The following is a 17744-nucleotide window of genomic DNA, read 5'->3' on the forward strand; positions in this document are numbered from 1 at the left end:
TGGACAGGTGTGATGTAGTTAATGGAGATGGAGGTGTGTTCTAGTGGGTCTGGACAGGTGAGATGTAGTTAATGGAGATGGAGGTGTGTTCTAGTGGGTCTGGACAGGTGTGATGTAGTTAATGGAGATGGAGGTGTGTTCTAGTGGGCAGGTGTGATGTAGTTAATGGAGATGGAGGTGTGTTCTAGTGGGCAGGTGTGATGTAGTTAATGGAGATGGAGGTGTGTTCTAGTGGGTCTGGACAGGTGTGATGTAGTTAATGGAGATGGATGTGTGTTCTAGTGGACAGGTGTGATGTAGTTAATGGAGATGGAGGTGTGTTCTAGTGGGTCTGGACAGGTGTGATGTAGTTAATGGAGATGGAGGTGTGTTCTAGTGGGTCTGGGCAGGTGTGATGTAGTTAATGGAGATGGAGGTGTGTTCTAGTGGGTCTGGGTAGGTGTGATGTAGTTAATGGAGATGGAGGTGTGTTCTAGTGGGTCTGGGTAGGTGTGATGTAGTTAATGGAGATGGAAGTGTGTTCTAGTGGACAGGTGTGATGTAGTTAATGGAGATGGAGGTGTGTTCTAGTGGACAGGTGTGATGTAGTTAATGGAGATGGAGGTGTGTTCTAGTGGGTCTGGACAGGTGTGATGTAGTTAATGGAGATGGAGGTGTGTTCTAGTGGGTCTGGGTAGGTGTGATGTAGTTGATTTTTGTATGTGTATGTTTTGTATTGCTTTTAAAATATAAAACTCAATAGAAAGGAATGCAGTGGCTGTTTAGTAACATGCTATACATGACGTCAGACCTTCAGAGCACCTTATTGGTTTTGGCTGACAGACGTTCGGAAGTTGCCCTATCCCTCCTGCTAATTGGGAGAAAAGAAATTCTGACTAAATGAGGTAAACGCTGTAAATTAAGTGGACTTTATGTATTTTTAAAGATGAGACGTTGAGGATTATAATTACATACCGCATTGATTTCATACAAGACAGCAAACACCACCAGGGAGTCCAAATGCTCACATCACATTTCCATACCATAAAACTCATGTCATTCGCAGTGCCAACATTCATGATCACTATGTTTGATGTACAGTTACAAGATGACATGGTGTCATACCCTGGGTTACTCTACACATAGCAGATATACCCTGGGTTACTCTACACATAGCTGTCATACCCTGGGTTACTCTACACATAGCTGACATACCCTGGGTTACTCTACACATAGCTGTCATACCCTGGGTTACTCTACACATAGCTGACATACCCTGGGTTACTCTACACATAGCAGATATACCCTGGGTTACTCTACACATAGCTGTCATACCCTGGATAACTCTACACATAGCTGACATACCCTGGGTTACTCTACACATAGCTGTCATACCCTGGGTTACTCTACACATAGCAGACATACCCTGGGTTACTCTACACATAGCTGTCATACCCTGGGTTACTCTACATATAGCTGACATACCCTGGGTTACTCTACACATAGCTGACATACCCTGGGTTACTCTATACATAGCTGTCATACCCTGGGTTACTCTACACATAGCTGTCATACCCTGGGTTACTCTACACATAGCTGTCATACCCTGGGTTACTCAACACATAGCTGTCATACCCTGGGTTACTCTACACATAGCTGTCATACCCTGGGTTACTCTACACATAGCTGACATACCCTGGGTTACTCTACACATAGCTGTCATACCCTAGGTTACTCTACACATAGCAGACATACCCTGGGTTACTCTACACATAGCTGACATACCCTGGGTTACTCTACACATAGCTGTCATACCCTGGGTTACTCTACACATAGCTGTCATACCCTGGGTTACTCAACACATAGCTGTCATACCCTGGGTTACTCTACACATAGCTGTCATACCCTGGGTTACTCTACATATAGCAGAATGCACTAAGGTCTCCTTTCTATCCGCACCAAAATTACAATCTGTTTCCCCTGAATTGAATTGTGAAAAGCCTAACACTGTAAGATCATATTTTTATAACTTGTCTTGTTAGCAATAGAACAAGCTTTCAAATGATGCCCGGCTGACCCAGATTGTGATTTTTATAATGGACTGTTTTTGGATTGCGTAAACAACAACAGTAATTGTGTGATGGAGGGGATGCTGGGTTGTGTTCTTAACTAAACAACTACAAGTGTGCTTGTTCTAGTTCCTCAACTGCACAGCTAGGAGCGCTCAAAAAGCACCTTATAGTTGAACACTCTTCTATGAGTCATAAAAGTGCATTGAAATATGCACACTTTGAAGAGGTGTGTGTGTGTGTGTGTGTGTGTGTCCACGTCCACTTGGAGACACCAGTTAGTCCTCTGTCTCAAACCCTTGTCATTCTCTTGTCTTATGATGCACCTACAACACATTGTCCAGGAATATTCTCATCATGTTACTGAATGTATTCAGAGGATTTTCAGATGTCGTTAATGCTGCAGTAAATGTCAAATAAAGAGCAAATCAACAGTGTAATGTTTGAATTCAGTCTTGTCAAGTGAACTGTGGTCTAATCATTTCCCCATAATTGCCAAACTTTTCCCTTTCAATTGTTACCATGGTTATGCATGTGCTTTCCATATTTCTTCTGTAAGAAACATTTAAATGTATCCCTATCCATATAGTTATAGGACAATTCCCACCCGTGTAAAGGGTTAAGATCCTAACATACTGTAAGGGGGGGGGGGGGGGTGCACAGGAAACGCATTCTCCATCCTGCAGTTCAATCTGACCTCAAATCTGACCTCAAATGTTCCTTCAGCCGAATACCATGGAGCCTCTGTCCTCGACACGGAGCACTTCCCTGTCGGTCTTAGAGAGGGAGGGAGGTAGGAAAGCGAGAGAACATGGGGTAGAGGGAGATAGACAGACAGTGAGGGAAAGGAGAGAAAAAGAGGGTGGAAGAAAAGTGATACGGGCAGCGAGACTGAAAGGGAGAAAGAGAGCGAAGGGGGAAAAAGAGGCAGAGAGGGAATACCAGGAATCACCAAGCTGACTGAGCCAAGCCATCCAGTAAGCGAGAAAGAGGGGAGGAGAGAGAGGGAGGAGAGAGAGGGAGGGAGGAGAGAGAGCCTGAGCCTGACGTGCATACCAACACATTCATGTGCACCACAAACAAATACACAAACTCGCTCACTAAAATACCATACCACACATACAGATACACTCTGTGAGTCATCACGCCGCTGTTCTCCACTTTTCTCTCGGCTGGAGCTGGCAGCTCTGAGTGAATCTAGGCGAAAATCAAGTCGCTGCTATTTTTAGCCCCACGATGGTGGGGATGGATAAACGAATGGACAGGAGCTGGGCACACGGAGGAGGGTAGAGAGGGCAGGAGCTGGGTAGCATTGGGCTATATCTCAGCCAACTTTTCAAAGCTGCTAGAGAAACTGACAAAGTAACAGTTCCTCTGGATTGATCCTTCTCACAAAGTAACAGTTCCTCTGGATTGATCCTTCTCACAAAGTAACAGTTCCTCTGGATTGATCCTTCTCACAAAGTAACAGTTCCTCTGGATTGATCCTTCTCACAAAGTAACAGTTTCTCTGGATTGATCCTTCTCACAAAGTAACAGTTTCTCTGGATTTATCCTTCTCACAAAGTAACAGTTTCTCTGGATTTATCCTTCTCATTCGACCATTTGTTAGGTTTCTTTAGATTGTTCCTGTGTTATGCCCCGTGATGGAATGTAGCCTGGCTTCAAGAGCTCAGGAAGTTTTCCTTTTCCCGGGATTGGGAACGGGATCGTTGGAGCACTCTCTCAGCGTTCCCTCTCCGGGGAATCCCGTTGCTCTGATACTGTCAGGCCACAGAAGCAGGTGTCTCTGAAGATTTAAAAAAAAAAAAAAATCACAGAATTCGGGATGCGGCGTTTCGACTAGCTGAAAATGTCTTTCCCTTTCCTGGCACACTTCTACGTGTACAGAGTAAGCCCACTCGTTTCGTCTCGTTGACAAGTTGTTACGGTGATGTCATTGAATGAATGGGTATGGCGGTGGCTGGTCTGGCAAAGGTACCATAAGTAAAGTATTTCTATCAAGGTGGAGGAATTTGGGTGAAGATTAGGTTCTTCAAATGAAAGACTTGTCACCTATGCTTGAATGGGTCTATGTCCGAAATGTACACATCCCACAAATCACACGTTGCTCAACCTGTCCGCATCCACTGCCTTTTTGATATGTAAGATCACTTAACATTACTGAGCCAGATTTCAGTTGCAATCATGTTTTAGTTAGAAGCCAGACAACCGTTGGTTTCCTCCTGGAATTAGTTCATATTCTGAATGTAGGTTAGTCTCACTGACCACATTTACATGCTCACAGTATTACGGATAGTAGCTCATATCCCGCTAAAGGTGTTATTCAGGATACGTTGTTTACATGCAGCTTTGATATCGCGCTCATGAGTATCCATGAATAAACAGAATATTTTGAATGTAAGTATATAGGTTAAATGGAATAGTAACTGAAATATGGACACTGACTTTAGGTCTATAACCTGTCACATGTAGAGTAATATAATATTAACTGTGGGTCTATAACCTGTCACATGTAGAGTAATATAATATTAACGCCTGTAGAATTATGCATTTCGTGCAGTGAAATTATACAACAGATACAATATTGTCTCGGGAACAGGAGTGGAGAAATATGATTTCTTTCTTTCAGGATCTCTTGAGAAAATGTGAATGTGATGTGTTATCTTTGACACTGTTATGCAAGCAGGCAGTATTCCAACAACATAAAATATGCGCCCAAGACAAACTAAAGTCTTTTCAGAAACCTGTTTCATTGTTTTCTCAGCTTTTAATTTCCTTAAAAACGGTCAAACCGATCACATTTCGACATTTTGCACAGGACCAATCTTTCCAATGTTTTGGGATTTATTGCGTTTTCTAAATGCAACAGATAACGTTACAGCTGTTATCTAGATTACTAATGCATTAATTCTATCAGATGTAAGACATTATTCTGGTGAGCTCTACTTTATTTTGTCTTCTGGGGAAACAAGTTATGGCAGAAGAGAAGCTGCATGTATCTAACTATTGTTGACAAACAAATGGCCTACCAAATGTCAGAAATTATAATATGGCCTACCAAATGTCAGAAATTATAATATGGCCTACCAAATGTCAGAAATTATAATATGGCCTACCAAATGTAGGAAATTATAATATGGCCTACCAAATGTCAGAAATTATAATATGGCCTACCAAATGTAGGAAATTATAATATGGCCTACCAAATGTAGGAAATTATAAGCAGAAAACTGTCTAAATTAGGTGCGAAAGTAGCCAGTAGTAAATGATGGTAAATTAATTATAGTAAGCTGAATTGTTATGGTGGATGGAACTACGGAGGAAGTCTACTTTTTGAAGTAATTTGTTTGACAATCCGATGAAAACATCATCACACAACATCCCATGATATGCGAAACTGAGCCTGACCACAAAAAACTACTGTATACAGAATGAGATGTTAACATGCCACAGTATCCCGTCTTAGATCAGCGTCGCCCAGGCATCTTATCTGGGTTTCTCATAACTGGGATACAAGCTTTTTCAGGTTATTGTAAACAGGATATGATGTTTACGTGTCAATTGAAAAACAGAATACTTCCCGAATAATAACGGGATATTGATGTGCATGTAAAACATGGTCACTGTTGTTCTAGTATAGGCTTAATGTAGACTAGCTGGGATTGCATGAAATTTGTGGACATATTCTGCTTTCTGATCCAAAGATGGTCAAACATACAGTATGTGGATTTGTTTGCCAGTTAAAACTATAGCAACTTTTACGGATGGGTGTTTTTGAAACAGAGTGAGGCATTATGGACCGGACAACAGACCAGGATGTTCATGGCTTTCACATTGCTTCACTCACTCATTGCTTCACCAGGATGTTCATGGCTTTCACATTTGTTCACTCACTCATTGCTTCACCAGGATGTTCATTGCTTCACATTGCGAGGCCACTGTTAAATGCCGTAATCCAGTTCTGAACTGCAATGAGGCCCACTGGCACATTGTTAGAAAAGACTAGCTTATTCACTTTATCTGGCTTGACCGAACCACTTCTCTTCTTAAACTTAGAACAGAATACTAACACAACCTACCCACTAGATGTAGTCTACTAAACACACGAATCAATACCCCCCCACCCCAAAAAAACAGTTTAGACACCTTAAAACGATCTCGTTGTTGCCTTAATCCAGTCTTGAGACGCTCTGACTAACACTTCAAGGCTAACGTTGGTACAAGTGGTCAAGGTAGACTTCCACGGATCTAGTTTGCATTGCTTTGTCATTTTTTGTTGTCTGACTCACTGACTCTGTGCTGAGACAAACACTTTTTGAAGACAACAGGGAGGGTTGTTGAGAGCAGTCCAGGACCTTTTGCATTTCTTCATTCCGCCAAGGGGAACGAGTTCAGGCCAGAGGTATTTTTCACCAGGAACTTCTTGTAGCTCTTCCCACCCCTTTCCATTACTGCAACCCCACCTCCTTTCCCCCCCCCCCTCATTATACAGCACTTCCTTTACAGTTGTTTCAGACCGTGCAGGTCAAGGGTCAAAATGAGTAGAGAAAGACTCTTTAGACCATTGAGGTGCAGCCTTTCCCTTGGCCGGCATTCCCCATCGCCCGCGACAAGTGACACCTTGTATTCCCCATCGCCCCGCGACAAGTGACACCTTGTATTCCCCATCGCCCCGCGACAAGTGACACCTTGTATTCCCCATCGCCCCGCGACAAGTGACACCTTGCATTCCCCATCGCCCCGCGACAAGTGACACCTTGTATTCCCCATCGCCCCGCGACTAGTGACACCTTGCATTCCCCATCGCCCCGCGACAAGTGACACCTTGCATTCCCCATCGCCCCGCGACAAGTAACACCAGTTCTACTCAGGGGTTCTAGAAGTAGACCAAGCCCAGTTCTACTCAGGGGTTCTAGAAGTAGACCAAGCCCAGTTCTACTCAGGGGTTCTAGAAGTGGACCAAGCCCAGTTCTACTCAGGGGTTCTAGAAGTGGACCAAGCCCAGTTCTACTCAGGGGTTCTAGAAGTGGACCAAGACCAGTTCTAATCAGGGGTTCTAGAAGTGGACCAAGACCAGTTCTACTCAGGGGTTCTAGAAGTGGACCAAGACCAGTTCTACTCAGGGGTTCTAGAAGTGGACCAAGCCCAGTTCTACTCAGGGGTTCTAGAAGAGGACCAAGCCCAGTTACCAGACCACTAAGAGCTGACAGATTACAAAGTGCTACTCGGGAATATTGAGACAGGAATATTACTGCATTGTGACCTAGATTTATGTGCTTGTGGTGGATTCGAATCAGGATGCAAACATCTGGCGTAACCATTTGGGAGTAGTATACAGTAACTCAATTTGAATCTGAAATTGTGTAATGTTTTAAGCAAAATAGAAGTAATCTCTTCTCATGTCATATCATTTGAGTTATAGGCTATGGGTCTATCTTGCTAGTCAGTGAAAGGTTTTTGGACTTGGTCATAAAGATCTGTGTGTGTAAATGTGTGCAGGTACACACACAGACATCTGAAGTAGTAGTCAAGCGTCTTCCTGTCTCTCTCTCTCTCTCTCTCTCTCTCTCTCTCTCTCTCTCTCTCTCTCTCTCTCTCTCTCTCTCTCTCTCATATCGGAAGTACTAGTTAAGCGTCTTCCACTCTCTCTTTCTATCTATATTGTCTCTCTTTCAGAGGCTCTTTCTCTCTCTCAGAAGTAGATAGTTGGATAATTGAAAGCAGCACTCCAAATCCAATAGAGAAGAGGGCAGCCGGACATGCTTGACAGGAGTCTAAAGAACTCTGTGTCCTGATGACAGTTGTTTGACATATAGGCTAGACTATCAAACAAGACCATACAGCACTTCATACTGCCCTCTACACAGGGTATGGTTGAGAATGAGGAAAAAGGTCTGGATACATTGTCTGCTTGGATACATTGTCTGTGTATCATCTGGATACCAGATGTGCTTTGTACTGTCTGGCTACGGATGTCTGTCTGTCTGGCTACGGATGTCTGTCTGTCTGGCTACAGATGTCTGTCTGTCTGGCTACGGATGTCTGTCTGGCTACGCATGTCTGCCTGGCTACGGATGTCTGTCTGGCTACGGAAGTCTGTCTGGCTACGGATGTCTGGCTGCGGATGTCTGTCTGGCAACGCATGTCTGGTTACAGATGTCTGTCTGGCTACGCATGTCTGTCTGGCTACGCATGTCTGTCTGGCTACGCATGTCTGCCTGGCTACGCATGTCTGTCTGGCTACGCATGTCTGCCTGGCTACGCATGTCTGCCTGGCTACGGATGTCTGTCTGGCTACGCATGTCTGTCTGGCTACGCATGTCTGTCTGGCTACGCATGTCTGCCTGGCTACGGATGTCTGTCTAGCTACGCATGTCTGTCTGGCTACGCATGTCTGTCTGGCTACGGATGTCTGTCTAGCTACGCATGTCTGTCTGGCTACGGAAGTCTGTCTGGCTACGGAAGTCTGTCTGGCTACGGATGTCTGTCTAGCTACGCATGTCTGTCTGGCTACGGATGTCTGTCTGGCTACGGATGTCTGTCTGGCTGCGGATGTCTGTCTGGCTACGCATGTCTGTCTGGCTACGCATGTCTGTCTGGCTACGCATGTCTGGCTACGCATGTCTGTCTGGCTACGGATGTCTGTCTGGCTACGCATGTCTGTCTGGCTACGCATGTCTGTCTGGCTACGCATGTCTGTCTGGCTGCGGATGTCTGGTTACAGATGTCTGTCTGGCTACGGAAGTCTGGCTACAGATGTCTACTTACTGATCTATGACAGTGCCAGTGTATTCTCGGGGGAGGATAGGGTGTGGTAATTTGCTATGTCTGTGAAGAGGTTGTGCAGTCTTCTGTTCTTCCGTTGTACTTTTGTGGTTTTGTATAGATGCTGTGTGCCTGTCAATGTGTAAACCCAGTTTCTCCTTTTTCTATGTGTTATTCAGAAGCTGGGCAGTAGCATGCAGTCTGAGGAGGGCACAGAATGGCTCCTGGAGCTGCTGATGGAGGTGCAGCTGCAGCAGTACCTTTTGCGTATCCGTGACGACCTTAACGTGACGCTCATCTCCCACTTCGACTACGTCAAGAACGAGGACCTGGAGAAGATCGGCATGGGGCGGCCCGGTGAGTTGTTATAGTGGGGATGGTTTGGGCGGTGGGGGGGAGGGGCATTTTGCAAACCTTTTGACTTTTGGCTGTGCGAGTTACATTTTTCATTGGTCGCATTGGTGAGCTGCACATTCTACCTGGTCACCTCAATCAAAACGTCTTGTTTTTTGGGCCGGATAAAACCATGAATTTGTTACAGTAAAGTGCATTATCCTCATGATTCCTGTAGTAAAAGTGTCAGCCTGTTTTTCTGGGGAAGGCTGCTGTAATGAGGCTCTCTCTCCCTCCTGTGCCCCTCTTATTTCTCAATGATCGTTATTGAGCTCAAAGCACACTGTTTTACAATCAAGATATCTGATATGGCTTTGAAATACGGAACGCCCGAAATTGCGCAACGGCCATGACGAGTGCACTTGGCCTCATTGCAAAAAATGTTTTGGGGGGAGAGACATTACATTTACTGTTAGATTAGTACATGGCTAGGTGTTATATTTTAGTGGTTAAAGCATTGGGCCAGTAACTGAAAGGTTGCTGGATCAAATCCCTGAGCTGACAAGGTAAAAACATCTGTCATTCTGCCCCTGAACAAGACAGTTAACCCACTGTTCCCCAGGCGCTGAAGACGTGGATGTTGATTAAGGCAGCCCCCCCCGCACCTCTCTGATTCAGAGGGGTTGGGTTAAATGCGGAAGACACATTTCAGTTGAAAACATTCAGTTGTACAACTGACTAGGTCTCCCCCTTTATTTAGAGTTAGCGATCTAGCTAATGTATTTAGAGTTTCCACTTCTTTATGTGATGTATTGGGGCGGCAGGTAGCCTAGTGGTTCTGATGTTTCAAGTCCACCAACTCTCCTCCCAGAGGGCTACCCTCCTGGTGGGCAGCGGTGCCCTTCTGGTGGGCAGCGGTGCCCAACTCTCCTCCCAGAGGGCTACCCTCCTGGTGGGCAGCGGTGCCCTTCTGGTGGGCAGCGGTGCCCAACTCTCCTCCCCAGAGGGCTGCCCACCAGGGGGGTAGCTGAATCTTGGTAGCTGATTCGGATGAGTTGCCAGGACCTTGGTAGCTGAATTGGATGAATTGCCAGGACCTTGGTAGCTGAATCGGATGAGTTGCCAGGACCTTGGTAGCTGAATCGGATGAGTTGCCAGGACCTTGGTAGCTGAATCGGATGAGTTGCCAGGACCTTGGTAGCTGAATCGGATGAGTTGCCAGGACCTTGGTAGCTGAATCGGATGAGTTGCCAGGACCTTGGTAGCTGAATCGGATGAGTTGCCAGGACCTTGGTAGCTGAATCGGATGAATTGCCAGGACCTTGGTAGCTGAATCGGATGAGTTGCCAGGACCTTGGTAGCTGAATCGGATGAGTTGCCAGGACCTTGGTAGCTGAATCGGATGAGTTGCCAGGACCTTGGTAGCTGAATCGGATGAGTTGCCAGGACCTTGGTAGCTGAATCGGATGAATTGCCAGGACCTTGGTAGCTGAATCGGATGAATTGCCAGGACCTTGGTAGCTGAATCGGATGAGTTGCCAGGACCTTGGTAGCTGAATCGGATGAATTGCCAGGACCTTGGTAGCTGAATCGGATGAGTTGCCAGGACCTTGGTAGCTGACCTTAGTTGTGGAGTATAACTATCACTATCGCATGCCTTAGGGTTTCTCATTCTTGGTCTGCATAGTCAGTGACATTCTCTCCCTCTCGTGTGCTCTCTTTGTGTCTTTCTCTCTCTCTGTCTCTCTGTTTCTCGCTGGTGTCACTCCAGGGCAGAGACGGCTATGGGAGGCAGTCAAGAAGAGGAAAGCCTTGTGCAAGCGCAAGTCCTGGATGAGCAAGGTACATTACACAAACTCAAATACCATGTATTTGAAGTGTTGCATGATTCACTATCTCTTCTAAAATAACTTTAAAAAAAACTTTAAAATAAAACATTTGGTGTTAACCCGTGTATTTGTTTGAATTACAACTGCACAGGACCCCCCCAAAAAACGGGCCAGCTATTAAGATTTTTTACTTCAAAGTAAAAAATGGAATGGACAAAATTATTCTAAATTATTCCAAAATTCCCCAGACTGTTAGGTGTACAGTTCAGGGTTGTGTGATGGTCTACCGTCTTCACTGTTTAAAGAACCTCCCATACCTTATTTACAACTCAGACTCGGTACAGAGACCTACACAGACTGAAGAACAGATTCATTAATACACACCACAGACTGAAGAACAGACTCATTGATACACACCACAGACTGAAGAACAGGGACATTGATACACACCACAGACTGAAGAACAGACTCATTAATACACACCACAGACTGAAGAACAGACTCATTGATACACACCACAGACTGAAGAACAGACTCATTAATACACACCACAGACTGAAGAACAGACTCATTGATACACACCACAGACTGAAGAACAGACTCATTGATACACACCACAGACTGAAGAACAGACTCATTAATACACACCACAGACTGAAGAACAGACTCATTGATACACACCACAGACTGAAGAACAGGGACATTGATACACACTGCAGACTGAAGAACAGACTCATTGATACACACCACAGACTGAAGAACAGACTCATTGATACACACCACAGACTGAAGAACAGACTCATTGATACACACCACAGACTGAAGAACAGACTCATTGATACACACCACAGACTGAAGAACAGACTCATTGATACACACCGCAGACTGAAGAATAGACCCATTGATACACACCACAGACTGAAGAACAGGGACATTGATACACACCACACTGCGGAGACATACAACCTGCCTTCACACAGACAACCAACGGTACTGCTATTTTGAATGTACAACTAAGGTGAAAGTCATACAATAGGTTGGTCAAAGTCATAGGTTTATTAGGTCCACCTATCTAGTACTAGGTCGGACCCCCCTTTGCCTCCAGAACAGCCTGAATTCTTCAGGGCATGGATTCTATAAGGTGTGGCATTCAAACGTTGCTCAGTTGGTATCAAGGGACCTAACATTTGCCAGGAAAACATTCCCCACACACCATTACACCACCGCCAACATCCTGTACCGTTGACGCCAGGCAGGATGGGGCCATGGACTAATGCTGTTTACACCAAATCCTGACTCTGCCGTCAGCGTGAGGCAACAGGAACCGGGATTTGTCGGACCAGCCAATGTTTTTCCACACCTCAATTATCCAGTGTTGGTGACGGCGTTCCCGCTTGAGCTTCTTCTTCTTGTTTTTAGCTGATAGGAGTGGAACCCGGTGTGGTCATCTGCTGCAATAACCAATCCGTGACAAGGACAGACTAGTTGTGCATTCTGAGATGCCGTTCTGCTCACCACTGTTGTACTGCGTCGTTATTTGACTGTTTGTGGCCAGCCTGTTAGCTTGCACAATTCTTGCCGTTCTCCTTCCACCTCTCATCAATGAGCTGTTTTCACCCACAGGACTGCCGCTGACTGGATGTTTTTTGTTTGTTTCACCATTCTCTATAAACCCTAGACACTGTTGTACGTGATAAGCCCTGGAGGCCGTCTGTTTCTGAGCTACTGGAACCGGCGCCCCTGGTCCCTGACGATCCTACCACACTCAAAGTCACTTAGGTCACTCTTTCCGCCCATTGTAACGTTCAGTCGAAACAGTAACTGAATGCCTCGATGCCTGTCTGCCTGATTTATATAACAAGCCACGGCCACGTGACTCACTGTCTGTAGGAGCAAACCATTTGCGTGAACGGGGTGATGTACTTAATAAACTGTCGGCTGTGTGTGTGTGTGTGTGTGTGTGTGTGTGTATGTATATATATATATATATATATATATATATATATATATATATATATATATATATATATATATATATATATATATATATATATATATATACTGCTCAAAAAATAAAGGAAACACTAAAATAACACATCCTAGATCTGAATGAATGAAATAATCTTATTAAATACTTTTTTCTTTACATAGTTGAATGTGCTGACAACAAAATCACACAAAAATAATCAATGGAAATCCAATTTATCAACTCATGGAGGTCTGGATTTGGAGTCACACTCAACATTAAAGTGGAAAACCACACTACAGGCTGATCCAACTTTGATGTAATGTCCTTAAAACAAGTCAAAATTAGGCTCAGCAGTGTGTGTGGCCTCCACGTGCCTGTATGACCTCCCTACAACGCCTGGGCATGCTCATGATGAGGTGGCGGATGGTCCTCCTGAGGGATCTCCTCCCAGACCTGGACTAAAGCATCCGCCAACTCCTGGACAGTCTGTGGTGCAATGTGGCGTTGGTGGATGGAGCGAGATATGATGTCCCAGATGTGCTCAATTGGATTCAGGTCTGGGGAACTGGCGGGCCAGTCCATAGCATCAATGCCTTCCTCTTGCAGGAACTGCTGACACACTCCAGCCACATGAGGTCTAGCATTGTCTTGCATTAGGAGGAACCCAGGGCCAACCGCACCAGCATATGGTCTCACAAGGGGTCTGAGGATCTCATCTCGGTACCTAATGGCAGTCAGGCTACCTCTGGCGAGCACATAGAGGGCTGTGCGGCCCCCCAAAAAAATGCCACCCCACACCATGACTGACCTACCGCCAAACCGGTCATGCTGGAGGATGTTGCCCTCATACCACCCTCATGGAGTCTGTTTCTGACCGTTTGAGCAGACACATGCACATTTGTAGCCTGCTGGAGGTCATTTTGCAGGGCTCTGGCAGTGCTCCTCCTGCTCCTCCTTGCACAAAGGCGGAGGTAGCGGTCCTGCTGCTGGGTTGTTGCCCTCCTACGGCCTCCTCCACGTCTCCTGATGTACTGGCCTGTCTCCTGGTAGCGCCTCCATGCTCTGGACACTACGCTGACAGACACAGCAAACCTTCTTGCCACAGCTCGCATTGATGTGCAATCCTGGATGAGCTGCACTACCTGAGCCACTTGTGTGGGTTGTAGACTCCGTCTCATGCTACCACTAGAGTGAAAGCACCGCCAACATTCAAAAGTGACCAAAACATCAGCCAGGAAGCATAGGAACTGAGAAGTGGTCTGTGGTCACCACCTGCAGAACCACTCCTTTATTGGGGGTGTCTTGCTAATTGCCTATAATTTCCACCTGTTGTCTATTCCATTTGCACAACAGCATGTGAAATTTATTGTCAATCAGCGTTGCTTCCTAAGTGGACAGTTTGATTTCACAGAAGTGTGATTGACTTGGAGTTACATTGTGTTGTTTAAGTGTTCCCTTTATTTTTTTGAGCAGTGTGTATATATATATATATATATATATATATATATATATATATATATATATATATCTTAATGGTGAACAATATATTCTCACAGCTAAGTACTGTTTGTCTATTTCATACAGGTCAGATAACTCCTGCACTACAGCACCCAAAGACGAATTTACATAATATAGTGAGAGTTGGGTCTTTTCATTCATCTTCTATTAATGACGTCTCTCTTCCCTCGTCTTTCTCCAGGTATTCAGCGGGAAGCGGCCGGACGGTGGAGACTTCCAGCAGGCGGCCCCCACCACCTCCTTCCGCAAGCTGTCACCTACGCCGCCACCCCAGCAACAGGCACTCAGCTGTCTGATCAGTGAGAAGGACCTGGTCCTCTTCCAGAAGCTGGGCGAAGGCTCCTTCGGTGTGGTCAAAAGGGGCGAGTGGTTCACGCCCACTGGGAAAGTGGTGAGAGGGGGTGGGTTCTGTGTGTGTACGGGTACTGTTTCTGTGTGTGTGTGTGTGTGTGTGTGTGTGTGTGTGTGTGAGGCGGGTGAGGGGTTGGGTTTTGGTCTAAATCTTACCCCGTATAGGTTCCCGTTTAGAAAACAGGGTCCCATCTAGACAACACATCTAATTCAGATGATCAATAATCGTTATCAGGAAGAGAGAATATCCTCACCCCTCCCCCGTTATTTTAGGTGTTTTTGGACCGTGGGTGAAACAGAGCCACTGTAGGTCTAGTCAATGAGAGATGTTACTCCGGCCCCACAGCACCTGTTTTTACACTTCAGTTGTTTCACACATGCTTATGGAACGTTTGTGGTATAGTTTCACAGTAAGGGGTCAGAATAGATAGAGGAACAGGGAGGAGGCTTGTGGTATAGTTTCACAGTAAGGGGTCAGAATAGATAGAGGAACAGGGAGGAGGCTTGTGGTATAGTTTCACAGTAAGGGGTCAGAATAGATAGAGGAACAGGGAGGAGGCTTGCGGTATAGTTTCACAGTAAGGGGACAGAATAGATAGAGGAACAGGGAGGAGGCTTGTGGTATAGTTTCACAGTAAGGGGACAGAATAGATAGAGGAACAGAGGGAGGAGGCTTGTGGTATAGTTTCACAGTAAGGGGACAGAATAGATAGAGGAACAGAGGGAGGAGGCTTGTGGTATAGTTTCACAGTAAGGGGTCAGAATAGATAGAGGAACAGAGGGAGGAGGCTTGTGGTATAGTTTCACAGTAAGGGGACAGAATAGATAGAGGAACAGGGAGGAGGCTTGTGGTATAGTTTCACAGTAAGGGGACAGAATAGATAGAGGAACAGAGGGAGGAGGCTTGTGGTATAGTTTCACAGTAAGGGGACAGAATAGATAGAGGAACAGAGGGAGGAGGCTTGTGGTATAGTTTCACAGTAAGGGGACAGAATAGATAGAGGAACAGAGGGAGGAGGCTTGTGGTATAGTTTCACAGTAAGGGGTCAGAATAGATAGAGGAACAGGGAGGAGGCTTGTGGTATAGTTTCACAGTAAGGGGTCAGAATAGAAAGAGGAACAGAGGGAAGGAGGGAGGGAGTTCCTCGTGATCACCCTGGGGAACAGTATCAATGGATTCAAAGTTGAAACCATGACAACATGTAAAAATGACCAAAAACATTCTCTCTCCAACATCTGTTTTGGTCAAACCCTTGACCACTAGCCCCTATAGACTTGACCTGGAGGGAGTGATGGAGAAAGAGAGAATCTTGTCCAAACACTCTCCAGAAGTGACTGAGTGACCACACACACGCGCACACACACAAAGACACAGTACACACACACAGTTACCCCAACATGGCCAGATGGGATCAGTAAAGCCAGGTACAGAGTCCCAACAGAACAAAGGAGTAGTTTACAGAACATGTGACACAAGGTTTACAGAGCCCATAGAACAGGGCTGTTCAAGTCTTACCCTATGACAGGGATGGGTAACTCAGTCCTCAAACCTCAGCCCCAGCCTCAGCCCCCAGCCTCAGCCCCAGCCCCAGCCTCAGCCCCAGCCTCAGCCCCCAGCCCCCAGCCCCAGCCCCCAGCCTCAGCCCCCAGCCCCCAGCCTCAGCCCCCAGCCCCCAGCCCCAGCCTCAGCCCCAGCCCCAGTTAACACACCTGACTCCAGTAATCAACTAATCATGATCTTCAGTGTAGAATGCAATTAGTTTAAATCAGGTGTTTTTGCTAGGGATGGGGGGAAAAGTCTGCACCCACCTGGTGTCGTCTCAGGTCTAAATCAGTCCCTGATTAGAGGGGAATAATGGGGAAAATAACACTGTGGAGAGTTGAGTTTAAGGGCCACAGAACATCTAGTCTGGTGGCTGAGCACAAAAAATCTAGTCCAGTTCAGAAAGCTCAATCTGGGTTGTATTCACTAAGAACCAAACAGAACCAATCTGGGGTGTATTCACTAGGAACCAAACAGAACCAATCTGGGTTGTATTCACTAAGAACCAAACAGAACCAATCTGGGGTGTATTCACTAGGAACCAAACAGAACCAATCTGGGTTGTATTCACTAGGAACCAAACAGAACCAATCTGGGTTGTATTCACTAAGAACCAAACAGAACCAATCTGGGGTGTATTCACTAGGAACCAAACAGAACCAATCTGGGTTGTATTCACTAAGAACCAAACAGAACCAATCTGGGGTGTATTCACTAGGAACCAAACAGAACCAATCTGGGGTGTATTCACTAGGAACCAAACGGAAGCCAACAGAAGCTAACGGAAGCCAACAGAAGCTAACGGAAGCCAACAGAAGCTAACGGAAGCCAACAGAAGCTAACGGAAGCCAACAGAAGCTAACGGTTGCATGAATACACCCCTGGTGCTCTATTGTCTCCTAGTTTTAGATTGTTCCTTGGCCACCACACTGTTAGTAAGCACAACTGTAGTCACTCAAAGTAAACATTTGCTAGCTAATCATCAATCATTTTCACTATGGATTTAGCATAACGCTAACAGCCCCCCACCATCTCTCTCCTCTCGCTACTCCCTTCTCTTCTCCAGTTGGAGGTAGCAGTAAAGTGTTTAAAGACAGACGTTCTGAGTCAGCCGGACGCACTGGACGACTTCATCTGCGAGGTGAACGCCATGCACTCCCTGGATCACCAGAACCTCATCCGGCTGTACGGGGTGGTGCTCACACGCCCCATGAAGATGGTACGGACACATACATCATGGCACAGGAGGCTGCTGAGGGGAGGACTGCTCATAATAATGGCTGGAACGGAGCTAATGGAATGACATCAAAAACATGGAAACCATTTGTTTGATGTATTTGACACCATTCTACCTATTCCGCTCCAGCCATTACAACGAGCCCGTC

General features: G+C 45.8%; 1 protein-coding gene across 1 annotated transcript in view; it reads left to right on the plus strand.

Moving 5' to 3' along the window:
- The window catches only part of LOC115190926 (activated CDC42 kinase 1-like), a gene marked incomplete at its 3' end in the record, with an annotated part of 23092 nt that extends 5454 nt beyond the window's left edge, over window positions 1-17638 (plus strand). Inside the window, exons 2-5 of the mRNA XM_029748963.1 lie at window positions 8996-9173; window positions 10921-10991; window positions 14647-14856; window positions 17426-17638. Coding sequence (XP_029604823.1) covers window positions 8996-9173; window positions 10921-10991; window positions 14647-14856; window positions 17426-17638 — 672 coding nt within the window. The remainder of the gene's footprint in view (window positions 1-8995; window positions 9174-10920; window positions 10992-14646; window positions 14857-17425) is intronic.
- Window positions 17639-17744: the final 106 nt, after the last annotated feature.

The sequence above is a fragment of the Salmo trutta genome, unplaced genomic scaffold (genome assembly GCF_901001165.1).
Source record: "Salmo trutta unplaced genomic scaffold, fSalTru1.1, whole genome shotgun sequence".
Taxonomy (NCBI): Eukaryota; Metazoa; Chordata; class Actinopteri; order Salmoniformes; family Salmonidae; genus Salmo; species Salmo trutta.